The 18,935-nt window shown below is 37.1% G+C and overlaps 1 protein-coding gene across 2 annotated transcripts; it reads left to right on the top strand.

The window, feature by feature from the left end:
- Nucleotides 1-2,837: 2,837 nt before the first annotated feature.
- Nucleotides 2,838-18,434, top strand: pip5k1ab (phosphatidylinositol-4-phosphate 5-kinase, type I, alpha, b). Of its 2 annotated transcripts, XM_047811203.1 has the most exons (17): nt 2,903-2,969; nt 5,138-5,179; nt 7,571-7,599; nt 7,768-7,848; nt 8,074-8,204; nt 9,338-9,455; nt 9,553-9,705; nt 9,880-10,179; nt 10,396-10,622; nt 11,599-11,682; nt 11,943-11,991; nt 12,092-12,173; nt 12,307-12,474; nt 12,573-12,681; nt 12,792-12,854; nt 12,945-13,026; nt 14,889-18,434. In XM_047811203.1, the coding sequence occupies exons 1-17, from the start codon at nt 2,918-2,920 to the stop codon at nt 14,889-14,891; spliced, it is 1,773 nt and encodes a 590-aa protein (XP_047667159.1). In that variant the 5' UTR covers nt 2,903-2,917; the 3' UTR covers nt 14,892-18,434. The 2 variants fall into 2 exon arrangements, with proteins under 2 accessions (XP_047667160.1, XP_047667159.1); XM_047811204.1 differs by lacking the exon at nt 5,138-5,179 and having other exon boundaries at nt 2,838-2,969.
- Nucleotides 18,435-18,935: the final 501 nt, after the last annotated feature.

The raw sequence follows: 18,935 nt of genomic DNA, 5'->3' as shown, positions 1-18,935 counted from the left end.
GTTATGATAACCTCCATTCTTAAGGGAAGGCTTTTCCAGCTAGATTTTGGAGCACGGTTGTGGGGCTTTGTGCCTTCAACCGGAAGAGCATTAGTAAGTTCATGCATGGATATTGAGTATGGATGCCTGGTGTGCAGTCAGTGTTCCAGTTCACCCTAAAGGTATTCAGTGATTTTGAGATCATGGCTTTGTACAAACATCTTGAGTTCTTCAACACCAGCCTTATTTATTGTCATGCTTTTGGCCAAATAGTGTATGTTTATATTAGATGTAAAATAGTTCAGACTTCTGAATATTTAAGTAATTACTATTTTGTTGCAAAGTACTGTGATTCTGTTTTGACCTATTCCTTTTGGCAAATAATCTTCAACACCCGAAGGTTATGAGGGTTCCTCTGATAGACTCACTGTAACTGATAAAAAGTGTAAATGATGTTCTTGATACTGACTGTAAATATCTGAAAATATATAGTTGGAGTTGCTGGTTTCTTCAATATGCTTCGTTAAAAGTGTAATATAACCAGAATCCAACACATAACTTATGACTGCACTGATGTTTTTGCTGAAATTCATAACCCTGCTGAGAGGAAGGGCTTATCATCCTATTTATATCCAATCCTCAGGCCAACTCTGTTGACCAAACCCAAGGTGATACTATCTTATTGCTATTTTTAAACCTTCAGTTTAAAAAGCCTTGGCTTGAGAAAGTATGTAGGAAGTCTGGTTTTAGCTGGTAATATGTATTAAGGCACATTTTTTTGTCATCTGATTATGATAATTAGTTCTTTCCTGGGCAAACAAAAACTCAGCTATGGAATCAGGGCAGGGAGATGGCCTTTCATTTACACACACTTATTCAGTCAATAACACAAAGAAATGTAACAAAACAGACTATACCAGTCTTCTTTGTTCATGATGTATGTTACCAAACCGGCTTTTTTCATTTGTGTCTAGATGTTTTAACCGGATTCCTAGACTACCGTGCAGGTTTCACTGAGCTTTAAAGCTACACTCAAGGTTCTCTAGAACAGATGAAATTGTTCTAATGCACTTCACATATAATAGTAAATTACAGGGAATGTTTAAAATAATGTTTAATATAAACATAAAAATAATGTTTAAAATAAATCATTGCAAATTATTAACATTCCGTAGAAATCCATTCTGAAGTCATAAGTGTGATAACCCTTATCTCAAGAGTGCTCAGCATAAGTGAGTACACTTATGCTGAGCACTCTTGAGATAAGGGTTATCACACTTATGACTTCAGAATGGATTTCTACGGAATGTTAATAATTTGCAATGAAACGCAAAATAAATTGCAATGAAACGCATCAAATAATTTGCAATGAAACGCATCAAATACAATTTGTAATTTACAGGAATTCATCAGCAGATGAACCTAATCAATCAACACACAGGTGGTTAATAATTGACAATTAAGAGTGCTATTTAAGGGAGAAAATCTACTCCCATATAATGCTGACAGAATGGCAGCACATGGAAAAGAAAATTCACAAGACCTGAGAAAGAAAAATAATTTCTTTGCAAAAAAAAAAGGTCAAGGTTATGAGAAAATTAGTAAAGCATAAGTAATGAGTTTGAATACTGTCACAAAAGTAATCCAAAAATGTAAAAAGAATACAAGTTAACACCTCGTCAAGAGCATTTCATAATAAAAAGTGTTCGCCATGCAAAATCGTCACGCAAGTTCATCACAGTTGGCTAAATCATTTGAATGTAAAACTGGGGTGAGTGTTTTACTGTGACACCATAAAATGTACACTGCAGAGGAGTTGCATGCATGGCTGTCGTCCACGAAGGTAGTCACTGCTGAAGCTTGTGCACAAAAAAGCCTGTCATGTTGACAAAAGCGAAGATTACTGGGACTCTATACTTTGGAGTGATAAGACAAAGATTTTTGCAACTCCTCATTTGAATTAAATATTATTTTTCTTATTCTAAAGATGTTAGATGACCACACTGTTGTGTTAATGAAAATAAAAAGTTTAATAAAACTGTTTTTGTAAAAATGCAGCAAATTGCTCTCATATTCACTGAGAATTTGATAAAAATCTTAATTTTCAAAGGGGCTGTACTAATTTATGCTGAGCACTGTATTTCATACATAAAATATGGGCATTTAGAGAGGCGTTCAGGGTGGTGTGCTTTCAAAAAATTTAAAAAGTATAAAATATTCACAAAAGTGCTATCACAGTTGTGAATATAGCCAAGTGCCACTGGAAATATAGTGAAATGTCTTTGGTATAATAAGCTTCACAATGTGTTCAACTTGATATATTTCAGTTGGTATTGAATTAGTCAGGGTTTCAATATTATGATTTCCCTGTAATTGTAACTGCCTTAACCTGTACAACCCCAAATTCTTATCTCTTAAAAAATTTGTCGCATATCTGAAAACAATGATTATATTTCATTAATAAAAAGAATTGATGAAAGCATTTCATAAATATACATTTTACACACTTTTAATTGGTTTATACAGTAGTGTAGAAACCTGTCATGGAGTCATATATATATATTTATATATACTTTTGAGCTGTTTGTTGTCTTTTTCTACACTGCTGTATGACTTATTTACAGTATGGAAATAAAGCATGGTGAAATAATTCAGTTTGGAAAGTGGTCACAGTTTCCATATGAAGTCTTTTGTGCGCCCTATTTTTAGATTTGTCGTAATATTTTTTCTTTACTAACAGAAGCCATAAAGCTCCCACCTATGACTGATCCACGTGTAAACATAACTCCTAGGGTTTGAACAGTACTGTAGTGAGGTGGAAAGAGTTTAATCGGTGGGTGTGTCCACAATTATTAACCACGCCCACTAACCGTGACGTCACCGAGAGGGCGCGCGAGCAAGATTCCCGAGCGGAACTGGAGGCTGTTGCCGGAGTTACATGAAAATGGCGACCGCTGGTCCCGCAGACCCGGGCTTTACAGCCCCCCCAGGTAAACAATTTCTTATCAGGGGTCTTCTTATATATATTAAATTTGCGTTCTCGGTTATACATAGTATTGTAAAGATTTTAATTAATTCAGGAATTAACCTTCCATTGTGTACGACTAGAATAACCGGTAAAAGCTTCGAATGTTTGTGTTCTAAAGTACTGAGTGAAATTTTCACACTAGGCTAACTTAGCTAACCTAGCGAGCTAATTCTCTCACACATCAACTACGTTATAAACGCTAAGACAGGATATGTTTAGTAGGTCTGTATCGTATGTTACACAGTCAGTTATTTCGCTAGCGGTAAAACGTTATTTTGTGGTGTTGTAGCCTGTTTGTGTTCGAGCTAGCTCTGCTGCTGCTAGCTCTGCTGCTAGCTAAAGTTAGCTGAACCAGGAGTGGACGTTATCTGCGGAGCTGGAAAGCGATATAGATATATGTATGGAAAGTGCGACAGTTTTGTTTTTCGTCTTCACTTTTATTCCCTTTTCGTGTTCAGCGTCGATATTGTTGGGTAATTTAAGCAGCACATTTTTCAACGGCGTTCGACTGCTTGCTAACGAGCTACTTCGTGTTAGTTAACCGAGACAGCTAAATAACGTGACCACAGAAACGTTTACTAGGACTATTCTATCTGATATTTTGTTTATTTTTTCTAAGCTCGTGTATTAAATAACGTATAAAGACTTGTGTGTTTTTTCTTGCTCAAATGGACTATACACAATTCTATTGTGTCCCCACTGTAGCTAGCTTTGTTGTGTCTGTGCTGCGTGGTCTGTGTTGTGTTGTGAAAGGAGATTTTCATTTCTATTATATCCCAGTCTTTGGTATCTCTTCTCACCTCTTTTTTCAGGTACTTGGATCATATAAGCCCGTTTTTCAGACTCGTATTTGCTTGCAGAAGAACAGGCATGGTCACTTTGTTGTATCTGTGTTTCCAGTCTTATATATACCTGGTTATGCCTTACTTGTTTCCCTCTGATTCAACAATCAATGAGATCTTGTCTGGAGTAGCTTTAGTGTACCAGATATAAATATTAGGGCAAACGGTTCTCCCTAAAATAGCATTTGAATTAGTATCTGGTCGTTTCTTGTAAAATGTCAGTGTCCTGCCCCCAAAATGTATGTGCTTTATGCTGCCTTTTATATTCTACTTTAGATAGCAACAGATTTGAAATAAATGTTAAAATCGTTTAATTGTTTAAATATAATTATTATGGTAAATATTGCATTTTCAGTTCCAGTTGATTATTCTATTTGGATATTTTGTTTTTCCAAAAGCAGCTTTTAGTAATAACTACAGATTTAGACCATAGATGGTGGATTACATCTCTAATCTGCAGTGTTGGTAAAGTAGGATTTACCAGCAGGCACACATTTCAAATCTAGTTTACAAAACTTCCCAAATTTGTTTTGCTCCACCATCAACAGAAATTTAAATTTTGTGTCTACATTGTTCTTAGATTTGGTATTCTTTACAGATACCATGTTCATTAATAAATAGATAAATAAAAAGCCAGAGTTAGCCTGATAGGCGGATATCCATCTTTTGTCTCTGGCTGGGCTCTTACAGTAGGAACCAAGCTATATTAATTTAGGTAAAGAACAAAAGAAAAAGAGGTGCTATGCACAATTGGTTGTGACAGTATTTGTTGTAGGACTTCTTTCATGCATAAACCACATACACTAGACCTTTGTGGTGTAAAAATGATCAAAAATTCAGGAAAAAAAAAGTTTTACAAACCATTTTCCAGGTTCCAAGGACAATACTGAAGCTAAAAAATAAGTGGAACAAATGTCTTGTTCCCCAAAAACACAATGGACCCGCTCTAGTATCTGAGTCTCATTCAGTTTAACAGTGCTTTTTTATTTATCTATTAATTTGTTTATTTTTTACACACTTATGATGAAATTGATGCTATATATACACATATGTTCTTAATGGTCACTAAGATAGTTATTCTGGATTTTCTTAGACATATATGTACTTGGTCAATACTCAATTGTACTGAATTGCTGGTCCACAGTAATGGTGTTTCAATCCACTTACACAATCAGTTCAGTCAGTAGTAAAAAATAAAAAAATGCTTCCGAACTCCTCTTGTATTTAAATGGCAATAGAAGTAGCTTATGATTTAGTTGGTCTTATCCAAGGTGTCTTACCCCCACAGATTTGAGGACTCCCTTCTGGAGGATGCTGGTCTCTCAGAGAAGTACATGCATGGTTGTGCTGTGCCAGCATTTGTTTTTGTGTGTGAAAAGAAATGAACAAAAAGTTTTAAAAGGGCATTATGAAATCACATTTGAGCTTTGAGGGCACAATATTTTGAAATTCCAACATTTCTTTTTTGTCAACATCAGCTAATCTTTGCAAGAATTGCTCTCATTACATTTACATTTACGGCATTTAGCAGACACCCTTATCCAGAGTGACTTACAACTGAGCAACTGAGGGTTAAGGGCCTTGCTCAGGGGCCCAGCAGTGGCAGCTTTCATTACTTAAGGGTGATGAGTGTTTTGGTGATTGTTGAATATTTCTTTCAGCCATAGTTAGTTAGGTCCGTTCAATAATTCATACATTACACATCAGCCCATTTAAAGGGCCAATAAGTTTGTTAGAGAATGTTAGCTGGGACAGATTATATATATATATAATTAATATATTTTTTTTGCTGTGTAGTGTAAAGTGTCGGTCTATTAGGCCACTCTTGTGTGTTCTGGGCACCTATGGATGCATAAGATGTAATTGGGTACAAATGGAGCTAAACGGGTATTGCTTGGCATTTAGGTTGCAGGCTGTTATACACAAAAAATAAGCCTTTTTTTAATGGGGATTTCTGACATAGCCCAACATGCACAAAGTCAGTTGTGTGCTTTCAAATGGATTACACTAGACCAGGGGTCGGCAACCTTAAACACTCAAAGAGCCATTTGGACCCGTTTCCCACAGAAAATTACCACAGGGAGCCACAAAACCCTTTTGACATCTAAAATGAAGATAACACTGCAGATATCGTTTTTTTTTTTTTTTAGAAAAAACTGTAGTGTGTTGCATTTATGAAATCAATTAACTGCTACCGAGTAAACGCAATTTTATTTCTGCAGGCAAACAAAAATATTTTGAACAGTTTGAACTGACCTTAAGAAAAAAGACGCTGGGTTGAAGGTTACTTTCAAATAAAATGTTTAATATATAATTGAGTCCTTCGTATTCATGACCAGGGCTCTCAAGTTTTGAAGACAGGCAAGCATGACCTCTCCAACCCCTCGCTTTTTTTCATTGGATGTTGCGTTAAATCTTTCCCAGATATTGCTATTTTCTGATTGGCTGTTGTGTAGCCTCTTTTTTGATTGGCTGATAAGTGTCAGGCTCGAATAAAGAACTGAGACGCGCTTGATTCCTGCCCAATTCCACAGAGACAGCAGTGCGGACTGATACATTTTGGGCGCTGCGGCTTATTAAATATATGATAGTCAAAAAGTTTTTCTGCGTGAGAATATGATGTGCGGCGGGAGAGTGTGAGAAAAGACCCAAATGCTTGACTGTCACTCTCAATGCGTGACACTTGACAGCCATGCATGACATAAAAAAATGTAACTTGCCGGCTGCAGCAAACCAAAACTGCCCTGCTTCTGTGTGTCGGATTTCGCAAGTCGGTAGTTATGACGCATATTTTTTTTAAACACGGTTTATTTTAATGTTACAAGAGCATCATGATCTTAGAATTTAGAATTACATTTTTTAAAAAACTAACTAAAAAAAATAAAAAAGATTTAAATTAAATATTTATTTTCCAAATCTACAGGGAGCCACAGCAGAGGTATGAAAGGGCCACTTGCAGCTCCGGAGCCGCGGGTTGCCGACCCCTGCACTAGACCATGAGTTTTTGGTCGCAATTTTTCTGTACACATTATTGACTAACTGTATAAAAAGGCTATTAATTTTTGTTGTCTTGAAAGATGCTGCTATATCTCAAGATGGATGCTGTTTTTCCCATAAAAGAAAGATATTAAATTACACAATGTTTCTGCAGGGATGGAAAACAGGTTGAGTTAGATTACACTCTAATATTAAAAAGTATAAAGATCTAAAGCCCCATTTAAAATTTCTAACAGGGGTTTCCGATATTTGCATAGGATTGGTGTGGCTATATGGTTTTGTTCCAACCAGTAAGTAGCCACAAATTTGTCTTGGTCTACAGTTGACCATCAGGTTTGGTTCTTGACTGGAATGAAAAGCTACAGCAACCTAGGCCTCGTGTGTAGATGATTTGATTTAGATTTTTTTTGCCAATTAAAACTCATTTTATAAATTTAAATGTTGTGCTATATATTACCTTTATCTATTACCTTTTCTATAGTGGAATTGCCGTGACTAGGTGAGCCTGCTAATATTCCTTAAATGCCGTTGTGTTAGAACATCATATTCTGCTTCTTAGATGAATCTTAGGTAATTACAGATACTAGAGACACTTGATATAAATTGGTACTGCAAAAGGCATCCCAGAAAGAATGATACAGTAAATATACTCAAGTTTTTAAAAAGCTTTCTTCACAGATCCTTTACAAACAAATTTTCATGGATCTTTTCTTCTTCTTTAAAGGGTCCAGTCGAAAAACAGCTTCACCAGAGGTGAGTGTTAGACAACAATATTTTTGTTATTTATATCTAGACTATAAACTAAACAGAGATTTTGCATATTTGGGTTATTTTATGAATGTGTTGTGAGTAACAGATCACTCTATGGCACTGATTAGACAGGACGAGCATTAAGAAAATGTGATCTCTCACTTTCCACAGGGCCCAGGGTCGTCTCAGAGTATGAAGAAGACTATTGGTCATCGAGGGATTAACCCCACTGGAGAGACCACTTATAAGAAGGTCAGTTAAATTTGGAACGTTCAAACAAGGAAAGAGGGCATCTTGGTACTTAGTAACTGAAATACAAAGAGCTGTTTATAAAATGCTGCTTATCATATTAAGTCATTAATCACTGTAATGTACCAGCTTGGTGAAAAGAGGGCTAGTCTTCTGTGCTTACTTTCACCGAAAGAACCCATTGCAGGGGCCACTAATTTGCTAATTTCCTAACATTTCTCACACCAGACAACCTCTTCTGCCTTGAAAGGAGCCATTCAGCTTGGTATTACTCACACTGTGGGAAGCCTCAGCCAGAAAGCTGAGAGAGATGTTCTTATGCAGGACTTCTATGTGGTAGAAAGCATCTTCTTCCCAAGGTATGAGCTTTCTCCTATTTTGTGCTGATTCGGGGCTTTAAAATATATTGCGTGCTTCTTGTTTCTGATGTTTCAGTTAAATATATCTAATTATATACACTGCAAGGCCCAAAAAGTCTCTCACACTGTCGGAACGATTTTGATTTAATTACAGCTTTCATTTGCCATGGCATGATTTCTGTAAGCGTATGCAGTGTCAGAACATTTATTTCTGTCCATAGTTGCATTAATTTCTTGCCGAGATCTTTTACTGATGATGGGACAGTTGAAACGCTGCATCAAGTCTTCTCCAGAAAATCTCAATGCTTCTCAGTGGGCTTAACGTCTGGACCCAGTGGTGGCTAATCTGTGTGTGAAAATGATGTCTCATGCTCCCTGAAAAGCTTCCTGGCATTGTCATCTTGGAATGTCTGTGCCATCAGGGAAAACTTGGTCTTAGTTTTCAGTATGATTAGGTAGTCAACTGACCTCATATTTTTGGGTATATAATGTTGCTGAACCTAGAACAGAGAACCCTTATCATAACACTGCCCCCACAGGCGTGTGGCAGGCATTAGGCATGATGTATCACATGGTGTATCACTTTGTCCACCTCTCTTCTTAGACTAAATCACCCATCACACCTCTGATCATGATATTTCTTATCCTGTCTGATGCAGGCTATTAATTTCATAAGTTTCATAAGTTAAGTTTAAGAGTAACATCATCTTTATGACCACAGGATATGCTTTCCCACATGGTTGTTTAAGAAATGAGAAACTACTCACTGCGTCAGTTAGGGTTAAATAACTCCAGTTTCCAACTCAATCACATTAAGCACTGCAGTAATTACCTATTTGAATAATATTCTAGTGGTGATTTTTTTTGGCTAGGCAGTGTAGTGTATGTACACTTGATTGTCTTGTTTTTTTACATCTCTGGTTGGGTGCCATTCAACTTCCCATTCAAAATCACCTTGCCTTTTAAAACCTTATCCTTCACTAGCATCCCTCTTATATTACATTCTGCTAATTTCAGGATGTTCAGGGAATAACACTTGCTTTCTCCTTTTTAAAAAATAAAGATTTTTGTTTTTTTGTGAGATATTATGTACCATTTATGCCAACTTTCATTTCTGTCTATCCATTTCTTAGCGAGGGAAGTAATCTGACTCCTGCACATCACCATGGTGACTTCCGGTTTAAGACATATGCACCCATTGCCTTCCGTTACTTCAGAGAACTCTTTGGCATTCGACCTGATGACTACCTGGTCAGCTTAACCCCTATGCTACACATAATTGTTGGCATGCTAAATATTAATGCTTGCTCATGGGTTGTATTCGTGTTTCTTTTTTATGCTTCTGCAGTACTCTCTGTGTAATGATCCTCTGATCGAGCTGTCGAATCCTGGTGCAAGCGGCTCAATCTTCTATGTCTCCAGCGATGATGAGTTTATTATTAAAACGGTCCAGCACAAAGAAGCGGAGTTCTTGCAGAAACTACTGCCAGGATATTTTATGGTATGTCATTTTATGTGAATTCACTTATAACATTTTGTATGTGTTTGTTTTTTTTTTTTTGTTAAGAAGAGTGTATAGAGGGACTGGGTTGTGATTTAATATTTTTTTAAATAATAAGATGATTAATAATATTGGCTTATGGTGTTTCGTTCTTTCTTTCTCTTTGTGTGGTAGAATTTAAACCAAAACAAACGAACACTGCTGCCCAAATTCTATGGATTATACTGCGTGCAGGCAGGGGGGAAAAACATACGCATTGTAGTGATGAACAACCTTCTGCCACGTTCTGTACCGATGCACCTAAAATATGACTTAAAAGGTTCCACTTACAAGCGCCGAGCCTCTCCCAAAGAGCAGGAGAAAAGTGTACCCACCTACAAAGACCTTGATTTCAACCAGGACATGCCTGATGGAATTCAACTTGAACCAGACAATTACAACGCTCTCAGTAAAACCATTCAGCGAGACTGCCTGGTGAGTGTGTGCTCACATGTGTATCAGAACTATAATCACTGTAATTGTTCTGGACTGTATTCATATGCACAGACCATAACGTCTAGATAATGACAGTAGTCTTTGTTTTAAGATACATGCCAGCTTCACTAGAATAATTGTCTCTGATGATCCTTTCTTAACATGGCTGTTTACATTGTGGTGGTTTTAATGATTTGTTTGGTGGTTTTTGTTTAGTTGTTGCAGAGCTTTAAGATCATGGACTACAGTTTACTGATTGGTATCCACAATGTGGATCAGGCGAACCGTGAGCGTTTTGGCGTAGGGGAAATCTGCAGGCCTGTGGATGGGACAGTCACGCCTGACCAGAAGAGGCCTCAGGCACAGAAAGCCCTGTACAGTACAGCTATGGAATCCATCCAAGGAGAGGCACGTGGGAAGAGCACAATGGACAGCGAGGACCAGTCAGTCACCTATTTCTTAACTATAGCCCTGTCTCTGTTTGATTCACTACTCATGTGTGCACATAATTCTGTCCTGTCTTTGTGTTTAGACTTTCTTTTCCATTCTGGCCGTATTTTTTGGTGTGAAAACTAGAATTTAATTCACCAAGAGAACTGCAAGTATGGAGAACATTCTTCCAGAAGCAAATGTGTACCAAGCAAATTACTAAAAACTAAACAAAATGATTTTGACTGTGGCAGAGGATATCTAAGTGACCCATTTATTTACAGTCAAGCAAAGAGCTGGATTCAGCCTTGTTTGCTTAATATGTTTGGTTAACTCTACACAGCTGATGATAACATGGAGTCCAGACTCAACAATAGAAATAAAAAGAAGAATGTGTGCAAAATATTTTGTCAATTTGCTTTCAGAAAGCACATTCTGTATAAGAGACAGAGAATACAAATATAGAACCCTGAATCAGTATTATACTATGAGAATTCAGGTGTGATGTGTTCATATATACAGGTAAGGTTTTTATTCATAGTATATGAATAAATGCATTTCTGCCACAGAAATGCATTTAACAACCCAATTAACAAATTATCTCTACTACCTTCTGACTTTAGCAAAGCAAAAATTAATTAACATTTGGTACAAGTGTTTCAATTTAATCCTAGCCAAGATCATACTTTTGCCAGTAGCTAATTTTCAAGGCCACAAATGTGTTGCATCAAAAACATTATCATGCAGGGATACATGGCTTCATAATTGTTCTCTCACAAGAATTTCATATTCTACCGTTAGTCTTTATTAAGAGCTAAACTAGCTAACGCACCTTTTCACATTATGCTAGCTGTTACGTTTTAGACTAGTCAGGTCTGGGCAATCAAATCATAGTACTGGGCAGCACACTGGAGCTTCCGCTTGTCTGGTGGGCTTGCTTTTCAGTTTGCTGAACTTTGTAAATCAGGATCTTATTTTCAATCTGGGTAGGTGGGGTGGTATCCCAGCTCGGAACAGTAAAGGAGAGCGACTACTGCTATACCTTGGCATCATTGATATTCTGCAATCATACAGGTAACTTAACAAGCCATGCTCTGTAATTGTGTGTTTTCGAAGTTAAAGTAATTTCAAAAGATTATAATAATGATCCTCACAGTAATTTATTCAGTAATTTATTAATTGAGTCAAAATAGAAAAATACTGCTAATAATTTTACAAGCAAAGCTTAGTTTAAAATAGTACCATATAGAAAGATAATAATTGCATATGAAACACGGTAAGCTTCTCCAATTTTTTTTGACATGTGCCATGTTCTTGGAAATGTGGCCTTGTAGATTCATTAAGAAGTTAGAACATTCCTGGAAAGCACTGGTCCATGATGGGGTAAGATATTAAGTGTAGTTTATCTTCATCAATTGTTTTAAGATGCTATTTAAAATGCATTTGCCACATTGCCTAAATTATATATATATATTTTTTCTAGGACACCGTGTCTGTTCATCGGCCAGGTTTCTACGCAGAGCGATTCCAGCGATTTATGTGCAACACAGTATTTAAAAAATCAAGTAGGTTTCCAAATGATCTGAATTTCAGTTATTATTCCATTGACGCGTCTCTATTTTAACATGCTCCGTCTGTTGAGAAACATTATGCGATGCTGAATGTGCTTATGTTTTGTTGCTCTCTTGCTGTCTCCAGTGAAATCATCACCATTGAAGAAGAGCCGTTCTGGTTGTCAGAGTGTGTCCAGGAGACTGCCCATGGGCACTGCATTCCCAAGTGCCCAATCCAGCAGTCACATGCTTCTTGATTCTCAACTTGTCTATCGTAGTCACTTTACCAACCCTGAAACTGATGCTGAAATTGGTGAGAAGAGGAGAAATTATTTAACCAAAAAAATCCAGTATCAATTCAAACCAGGTTGGCCAGAGACCAGATTTGTATGCATCTGCTTTATTTTCCAGGAATGCAGTTAGGCAGACCTGACCTACTCCCCAACATGCCACCCTTAGCTGGAACCTCGAGTGATTTTGAAGCAACTGATATGCCTAATCCTTCAGTCCCCCCACTCAGGTTTCAACACATTAACTTGTATCTGTATCTTGACAATTTAATTTAATGTCCCACTTTCAAACCTTTCAGAATTGTTTTGTTCATTCTTATATTATGTTGTTTGCTTGTAGGTCGGTTGGGGTGGAGGTGCACAAAGCTGCAAGTACAGAACCTGATAGCAACACTTTCCTCAGGTAATGCTGAATGGATGTGCTTTGCTATTTACTGGGTCGTTGCATGATAATTGAAAGGCTCACTAGTTACCTTGTGCCTCTCTCTTTTAGTTTGGGAGTTGAAGATGAGCAAATGAGTAATGAAGACGCAATTTCTCTCAAAGACATCATCCCAGAGACCAACATTTGTTTTGTAAGTCAAATGCTAATTATTGACTTGTTGATGTCTTTACATCAAAAATTATGTATGTGATAAAGTTGTTAAATGTTGCAATGAAATACTAAGGGTCTTTTTACACCTGGTCACTTCATGTGTTTTCTCTGATCTGATAGCTGTCTTATTTGTTAAAACTTCCATTTACATAAGGCCACATAAATGCTTCTTGGCAAATCAGATATCAATCCGATCTTTCTACTCCCGCCCAAAATGCAAATACAGACCTGCCAACCTTTGCGCATTTTGTGTAGCAGATACGCATTTAGACATCAGAGTACGCTGCTACGATTTGTCACTTCAAAATACGCACTGTAAAAAAATTGATGCCTTTGAGTCCAACTGTCTGTGCATTTGTGCACCAGGCAATGTGCCTATGGGTGTAACCGCATTGGGCAGCAACCTGGGAAAATAATAACTTGACCAATCATAGCAGCTTTTTAAAACTCTTCAACGCTACAAGCGGAGAGCCGTCAAAACGAATGTGGTTTTCATCTGTCTCTGTCCGTCTTCAATTCTTCTTACAGTGAGGACTTAACGTTTCAAAGGTAAATGTCCAGAATTGTGAATTTCATCCATTTTAATAATCCTGCCGAACCACAGGCGTCGTTAGACTCCTTTACTGGGGCATGTGCCCAAGTGTCCGGTATTGTGCCTCAAGTTTAAGTTCACGTACCGATCAAGTTTTCCTTTATTTGCCAGTATTTAAAAAAGTGTAAAAAGTGGTGATGAGTGAGCATGTGAACTTAATCAACACTGACCAGCAAATGTGCCCGACCTTGCGCCGCGTCGCTGCAGTAAGTTGCTACTCAAAAAATATTTCCAAGGTTGGCAGGTCTGCAAATAATATTTGACCTCATTTCTGGGGTAATTGAAACGGAACACGCTATGGTGTATGGTGTTTTCAGAATGCAATCAAAAAGAAGACGAAAAAAACTTACGACGGTTATGCTACATAAAACAGCATGACTCACGAGTCACTTGCGAGCAACCTACTTCCATTTGGGAGGAGTATAGCGCTGATGTATTGCTCAAGCCACCACATGCATTTACACCTGTCCAGTTTCATCTGAAATGCGTCCCAGACCCAGATCAGATTTGTCGTGAAAACGTTTCGGAGGGTAGTTAGACCTGGTCTTTTTACGATCGGATAGCTGTCCGATCACAGAAAACGCATGAAGTGACCAGGTGTAAAAACCCCCTAAGTGTTTAATGTCACCAGTTGTGATACAGAACCGCAAAAAACATATGTGTACTGGAGGGTGACATGGGAGTGGATTTTCAAACCTCTCCCGTCCCACTCCCGAAAAAAGATTCCCATCCCAATCCCGCAAAAAATTACTGTGTAAAGTCCCGTCCCAATCCCAGAAGAATGGCTCCCATTCCCTCTGACTCCCATGACCCACGGGAATCCCGAAAAAATATCAGCCTCTAGAAGTTAGCTCGACAGAATCCTTTCTTCCCAGAGTAGTCGTTGCAGTGTGAGTTTCGGGTCCGACTCCATTTTTAATTTTCGCGGCTTCTAGAGAGTGTATGGGGAAGACGCCTTCTCTTGGCATACATTACTGCCACCAACTATCACGTGTATGTGGAGTACGTCATTCATTTAATCAGCCATACCAAAGCAAACAGATTATATTTTTATTTCCCGTGACCCATGGGAATCCCGAAAAAATGTCAGCCTCTAATGTGTACCATGCGGTGTGTGTATATGTAATGTGTGTGTGTGTGTGTGTGTATAATGTGTCTGTGTGTGTGTATGGGAGCTAGAGTCAAGTTATCACTTAAACTTGCATGGTTTATAACGATGGGTAACCTACATCTTTTCCCTGTTTTTACAGTAAGACAGCTTGGAAGCATGATCCAGGAAAAGAGGGAGACATGAAAATGCGTATGAAAGATCGTCTCTGATCATTTGAATAGAACATTTGAACTGTTTCTCCCTGTTAGAAAGAGTGGAAGTAATTCCAAGCCTTTGGAGTCGCACCTCAGTGGGTGTGGACAGAAGAGTGTGAGTGGTAGACTCCCTTCTCTTTCTTCAACACAGGGTATGCTGCTATGACTCCATCTGTTGACTACACAATTCCTCCCCAGAGCTTCAGAGACACCTTTGATCACACTGCATGTTGTTCATAAACACACAGATGTTGGTCTTTCTGTTCAGACACAGCTTTGTTGCTCATACATACACATACTGGAAAAAAGCCTGGGGAAGTTATTTATTCTATAAGTTCTATTCTGACTTTGCTCTATTTTTGCAACAAAGAGGACTTTGAACAAATTATATTGGTATTTCATACTGGCTTTAACACTTTTATATATAAATATCAGACAGTATTAGTTCAATACTCTGGTGGGTTTGTACTTTTTTCCTCATAATTCTGAAGATGTTTTTGAAGTGATTTCTCCACAGCCACCTACTTTTGCAGTAATGTGTATTCCAGGCATATAATTTACTTTTTAATTGGTAGGATTATTTCAGAATGATGCCACTTCAGACCTGAAGACATAACATTTAAGAAATAGATGCTGGAGCAAATCAAGGTGCATTACTCTTCTTAGCCCTTTTCCTAACGGGGTGATCTCTGAACTGTCGTGACTGTGTTCTAGCCTGATAATTGAACAAATTCAGTCAACTTTTTCCCCTCTCTAAAAACAAAAAAGCAACAATGTTTTTGTGCTTGCCTGTTTTCTTAATTTGCGTTTCAGTGCCAACGACATTTATTTTCTGTTAACATTTTGTTATTCTAAGCTTTTTTGTGTATGCATGTGAAGATCTTCTAAGCATTTTTTGTCACTCTTGACTGTTTCCATTTTTTTAAAAGGACCAATCATTTGTAAATTCATTAGCGGATGAACAGGCCTGCTTGTTGCTGCCAATGGCCTTCAATCCATTGATATGTACTGTGTTTTTTGTAAATAGTTGTGTAAATATTATTTACTTTTGTGTGCTTGCATACCTATTACAAAGACTAATATGCTTTTATGAAGCAATATGTATTCTAAACTAACAAATTAACATGTTTATATTTGTTATACGTTCTTGGCATGCCTTCTGTCTGCGTCTACTAACTACTCATAAGAACCTAATTTCTGCTGGATACAGAAATGAACTACATTTGTCACATTAATTATGCAAGTGGCATTTCAATGTGACAGTTATCATTACAGTAATAATTACAGGCCTTTGGCATTTATGTTGATTTGCTTGAGTTCTCCCTCAATTTTTATTGTGACATAAATGCCATTATCTGGAAACACACTTATTTAACATATCTAAATTATCCAGTTCTACATTTTTGTTAGTTGAGCATTATTTTGCACGGACAGTGTGAAGGATGTTGCTTTTTTTTTTGTGTGTGTGTGTGTGTGGTGTTTTCTTGGGTTATGAAAAAACCCTCAGACTTCTTGTTTATATGAACTATATATGGTGTTCTGCTCAAACTAAAGGCAGTGTCCATGCACCATGGAAGTATTTTATCATGTGCTTTATTGGGTTGTGTGTGCAGTGTGGGTCCAAGTGTTCTGAAATTATTCTGAATTAAGTGAAGTTGACCTGCTCTACAAAAGACTAAGTGGCCGAAGGTTTATGAGCCCATTTGAATGTGCGCTAAGCGGGAGGGATTTCATCTTTTCTTATCACTAAATGCTTTCTACTGGTCTGGTCACTTAGATTCCCTCTCACTGTTCTCTTAAGTAATTGATATTTGCTTCAAAGCTAATGAAGGGGACATTTACAGTGGCCCACTTGCTGCTTCATCCTATTCTTTCAAATACACTAAGCTGGTAGTTGTGCAGTTTGTGTCACATGACTGCTGGTTCCAGCATATTTTATGCCTATTAAACTTAATCTGCATAACCAACACTATGCATTCTTCATGTACACTAACCAGGCTCATCCTAAAACAGTTGCTATTTTTTAAGACTCTTATATAAAAGAGCCATTAAAATACATCAAATCTTTTATTTGTTCAGCATGTTTTATTTTAGAGTAGAATAAAACACAATTGTTATTTTGCAATCTTGACTGACGACTTCTGCCAAAAGCATTGATTTCATCAATTTTACAGTTGTTGGGGAACAAAGTCATTACCATTTTGGCCACCAAAATGCTGGATATCCAAAATGATTCTAAATTAATTTAGTAATGGTATTCAAGGGTGTCATAGGGAGTGATATGCTGTCAATTGTGCACAAAATAACAAGAAGTGAATCCTTAAAATTGCTGTTTTTCTAGATGCTTTTTGTATGTAGGAAGGATGACCTTAACTGACCTCCAAGATTTATACAGGATTACCACCAAAAGTGAACACAGTTTGCATCTTTACCCTTATCCTAAACCTTTCTTTTGGACTGGTTGGTTCTATATTTTTACAATGGTTGAAATCTTGTAACCACAAATAACCAGGGTTGTGATTAGAGCAATGTGACATTTAAAGAGAACATGTATTTATCTGTTAAAGCAAGTGCTATACTACAATGGTCAAAGGTTCTTGCACTTTATGCTTTCATGATTTTAGATTTTTTTTTTCCTGCATTTTTCTTTCCATTGTGCAGTGTAACATCCCACTTGTGTGTAATCAGTGTATTCAACCAACTAGTCCTCTTCCTTTCTTTAATTTCCCCCACAAAGTGTTCTTGTTTTGCTTCCATTTCTTGACCTGAACTTCAGTGCCCTGATTAAGGCAGGGTTTACCTAGTCATGTGATGAATGCCTGCAGACTCCTTTGTGTTGTTTAAATTTGTGTTAACTGAATGATGAGCGAGTAGTCAGCTAATGTCCTGCCCATGAGTCTATTTGCAGTGTTTTAATTGTACTGATACAGACTTGTGGTGATACTGATTAATGCACAACAGACACATCAGTCTTGCACAATCCACACAGCATGATGTGCTGGCAACAAAGACACTACCATATGAACTATTGCAATATTACATTTCTGACAGCTTATGTTTTGGTAACTATTTATTAGGAAACCATTTTTGTACCTTTTGTGATTATGAAATTTTCTGTGTAGCATAGAAAATTGCTAAAATGCTGTAAAGCAACAAAATATTTTTTTTTCTTTTAATTGCTTTCCTGGCAAAGTTGGGAGTCTGATATTGTACACTGTATTTGTTGTCTTTTAAGGTATTATATATTACACTTTTTTTTTTTTGTAAAAACATGAATGTCTGGTGTTTTCAGAAGTAGAAGCATTGCCTATATATTTTTACTCAGCTTGTGTATAATGTGTATATGTACTGTATATAAGCAGCACACAAGACCCTTGCCCATTCCCTCATCATGTTATCACCTGCCTTTCCTGCCAATTTAATGTGGTGGTGGATTTTTTCCCCCCTCCATATTGTCACTTTTCAATAGGCTAATAAATTTGTAAACTTTTTGCTGGCTTAGTGTCCTGTTTTCTTTAAAAGCATGCATAGATCTCTCTCTATGAATCTCATACTATAGTTTGACCTATCAATTAGAGCATTGATAATGCTGAAGTTAGTTTAATTACAGTAGGTTCAATAAACGTAAATCAGAACACTTACTGTATTAATTTTTTTGTATTAAATACACGATTTGCGTATGTTTTGTAATTCTGATTTAAGTTGAATGAACCTAACTAAGCTCGTTTTAGTCCCTTGCTATGGCAATGAACTGATGTCGAGGCAGAGTGGACCAGAACACCACAAAGAATTTGTTTGGGCATACATGGATTTATGACACTTCATAAATTAGAGATAATAGTTAAATAATAGAAATAAACATAATTAAATGCAGTATTTACAGTATGTGTCATTTCCAAACGCTTCATCACAGACTTTTAGGGTTTGATTACATTGACTTTTAACACCTGTCTACTAATGAATTGGCAGATTAGATGTAATAAATTATTTTT

Source organism: Tachysurus fulvidraco, chromosome 3 (assembly GCF_022655615.1).
Source record: "Tachysurus fulvidraco isolate hzauxx_2018 chromosome 3, HZAU_PFXX_2.0, whole genome shotgun sequence".
In the NCBI taxonomy this organism is placed as follows: domain Eukaryota; kingdom Metazoa; phylum Chordata; class Actinopteri; order Siluriformes; family Bagridae; genus Tachysurus; species Tachysurus fulvidraco.
The sequence above is the reverse complement of the archived record's forward strand: the minus strand, read 5'-3'. Positions and strand labels throughout refer to the sequence as shown.